Source organism: Echinops telfairi, unplaced genomic scaffold (genome assembly GCF_000313985.2).
Source record: "Echinops telfairi isolate 266 unplaced genomic scaffold, ASM31398v2 ScPeMD7_15;HRSCAF=58, whole genome shotgun sequence".
In the NCBI taxonomy this organism is placed as follows: Eukaryota; Metazoa; Chordata; class Mammalia; order Afrosoricida; family Tenrecidae; genus Echinops; species Echinops telfairi.
Window position 1 is genome coordinate 19,275 of NW_022103912.1, and position 2,281 is coordinate 21,555.

General features: G+C 60.2%; 1 protein-coding gene across 1 annotated transcript in view; it reads right to left on the minus strand.

The window, feature by feature from the left end:
* Positions 1-291: 291 nt before the first annotated feature.
* The window catches only part of LOC101660488 (zinc finger protein 114-like), a gene marked incomplete at its 3' end in the record, with an annotated part of 64,899 nt that continues 62,909 nt past the window's right edge, over positions 292-2,281 (minus strand). Inside the window, exons 7-8 of the mRNA XM_045287412.1 lie at positions 2,048-2,081; positions 292-357 (exon numbers count right to left, since the gene is read on the minus strand). Coding sequence (XP_045143347.1) covers positions 292-357; positions 2,048-2,081 — 100 coding nt within the window. The remainder of the gene's footprint in view (positions 358-2,047; positions 2,082-2,281) is intronic.

Sequence of the window (2,281 nt, forward strand, 5' to 3'; positions counted from 1 at the left end):
ATCTGGGGCAGAGAGGCCAGACACCACCATGTCCACTTGGATCCGTGACACCAGAAACCTGTATCAACCTGAGACAGAGAGACCAGGCTCAAGGGAATCCACCTGGGACAGAGAGGTTAGGCACTAAGACTTTCACCAAGAAAGAGATGCCGGGCACCGTGGGCCAAACTGGGATAGAGAGGACGGGCTCCATGGAACACAACTGGGGCGTAGAGGCTGTGCACCAGGGGAAAGAGGCCGCACAGTAGGGGCCCTACATGGGGCATCCAACTGGGGCACCAGGGGACCTACCTGGGACATCCAACTGGAACATCAGGGGCCCCTCTTGGGCTGAGAGGCCGGGCATCAGGGGGACACCTGGGATCCAGAGAAGTCAGGCACCCAGTGTCTACCTGGGACAGAGAGGTTGGGAACCAGGGGACCCATCTGGGATTGACAGAAGCTAGGCACCCAGTGTTACTTGGGACAGAAAAGTTGGGCATCAGGGAGCCAACCTGGGGAAGAAAGGTCTGGCCCCAGGGGGCCAACCTGGGATCCAGAGAAACTAGGTCCCCAGTGTCCACCTCGGACAGAGAAGCTCGGCACCATGGAAACCACCTGGGCCAGAGAGGCTGAGAAATGCGGGTTCACCTGAGGCAGAGAGTCCAGTTACTAGGGGCCCTACTTTGGACAGATAGGCTGGGCACCAGAGGACCCACCTGGGATCCAGGGAAGCAAGGCACCCAGTGTCTACTTGGGACAGAGAGGTTGGACACCAGGGAACCTACCTGAGACAAAGAGTCTCCACACCAGGAGTCTCACCTGCGATCAACACAAGCTAGGCACCGGAGTCCACCTGGGACAGAGAAGCCAGTCACCCAGGAACCCACCTGGGATAGAGAGGCTGGGCACCAGGGGGCCCTCCTTGGACAGAGTCCAGTCATCATGGAGCACAAGTGGGGCAGAGTGGCCTGCCACCCGGGAAACCCTTTGATACAGAGACCAGGTAGAAGGGGGCTCCCCTGGGACAGAGATTCTGGACACATGGGACACACCTTGGGCAGCAAAGCCGTGCATATGGGGGCCCACTTTGGAGTGAGAACCTGGGCACCAGGGCGCCATTAGGGATCCTGAGACCCCCAGGAACCCTGTGTCCACCTGGGATAGAGATGCTGGTCATAGGGGGTTGACCTAGGACAGAGAGACTGGGCACCATGGAACCCACTTTGGTCACCAGAGAAGCAGGGGCCCCACATGGGATCCAGAGAAGCCAGGCAGCACCCAGTGTCCACCTGGGAATGAGAGGCTTGGGACTACGGGGTTCATTTGGGGCAGAGAGGCTGTGCACCAGGAAGCCCATTTAGGATGGATAACCTGGGCAACAGGCCCCCCCCTGGGACAGAGATGCCAAACACTAAGCCGCTCACCTAGGACAGAAAGGCCAGGCACCTTGGGCCCACGGGGTATGCAGAGGTGGGGCACCAGGTAGCCCACTTGGGATATCCAACCTGGACACCTGGGGGCTGACTTGGGGCATAGAGGCCAGGTACCAGGGTGACCACTTGGGATCCAAAGCAGACAGGCACCCAATGTCCACCTGGGATAGAGCCTGGTCACCAGGGAACCCACCTGGGACAGAGAGGTTGGGCACAGGGGGGCCATTGGGTCATACCACTGTGATACCTGGGTGCCGGCCTGGGGCAGAGAGGCCGGGCACCAGGGGACCCACTTGGAATCCAGCGAAACCAGGCACACAGTGTCCACCTGTGAAAGAAAGGCCAGTCATCAGGGAACCCACTTGGGACAGAAAGGCAGGGAACCAAGGTGACCACCTGGGTTGGAGAGGCCGGGCACCAACAAGCCCACCTGGGGAAGAGAGGCTGAGCACAATGGGTCCCACCAGGGTCATACCACTGGGACACCTGCAGGCCGACCTGGGTCACAAAGGCCAAACATCAGGGTGCCCACTTGGGATCCAGAGAAGCCAGGCACGCAGTGTCCACCTGGGATAGAGGTTATGCACCATGGTACCCACTTGGGCAGAGGGATTGGGCACAACGGGGCCTACCTGGGTCATACCACCTGGATACCTGGGGGATGACCTGGGGCAGAGAAGCCGGGCACAAGGGGACCCGCCTAGGATTCAGAGAGCCAGGCACCATGGGGCCAACCTGGGATCCAGGGAAGACAGGCCCCCAGTGTCTACTTGGGACAGAGAGGTTGGACACCAGGGAACCCACCTGGGACAGAGAGTCTCCGCACCAGGGGTCCCACCTGCGATCAACAGAAGCTAGGCACCAGG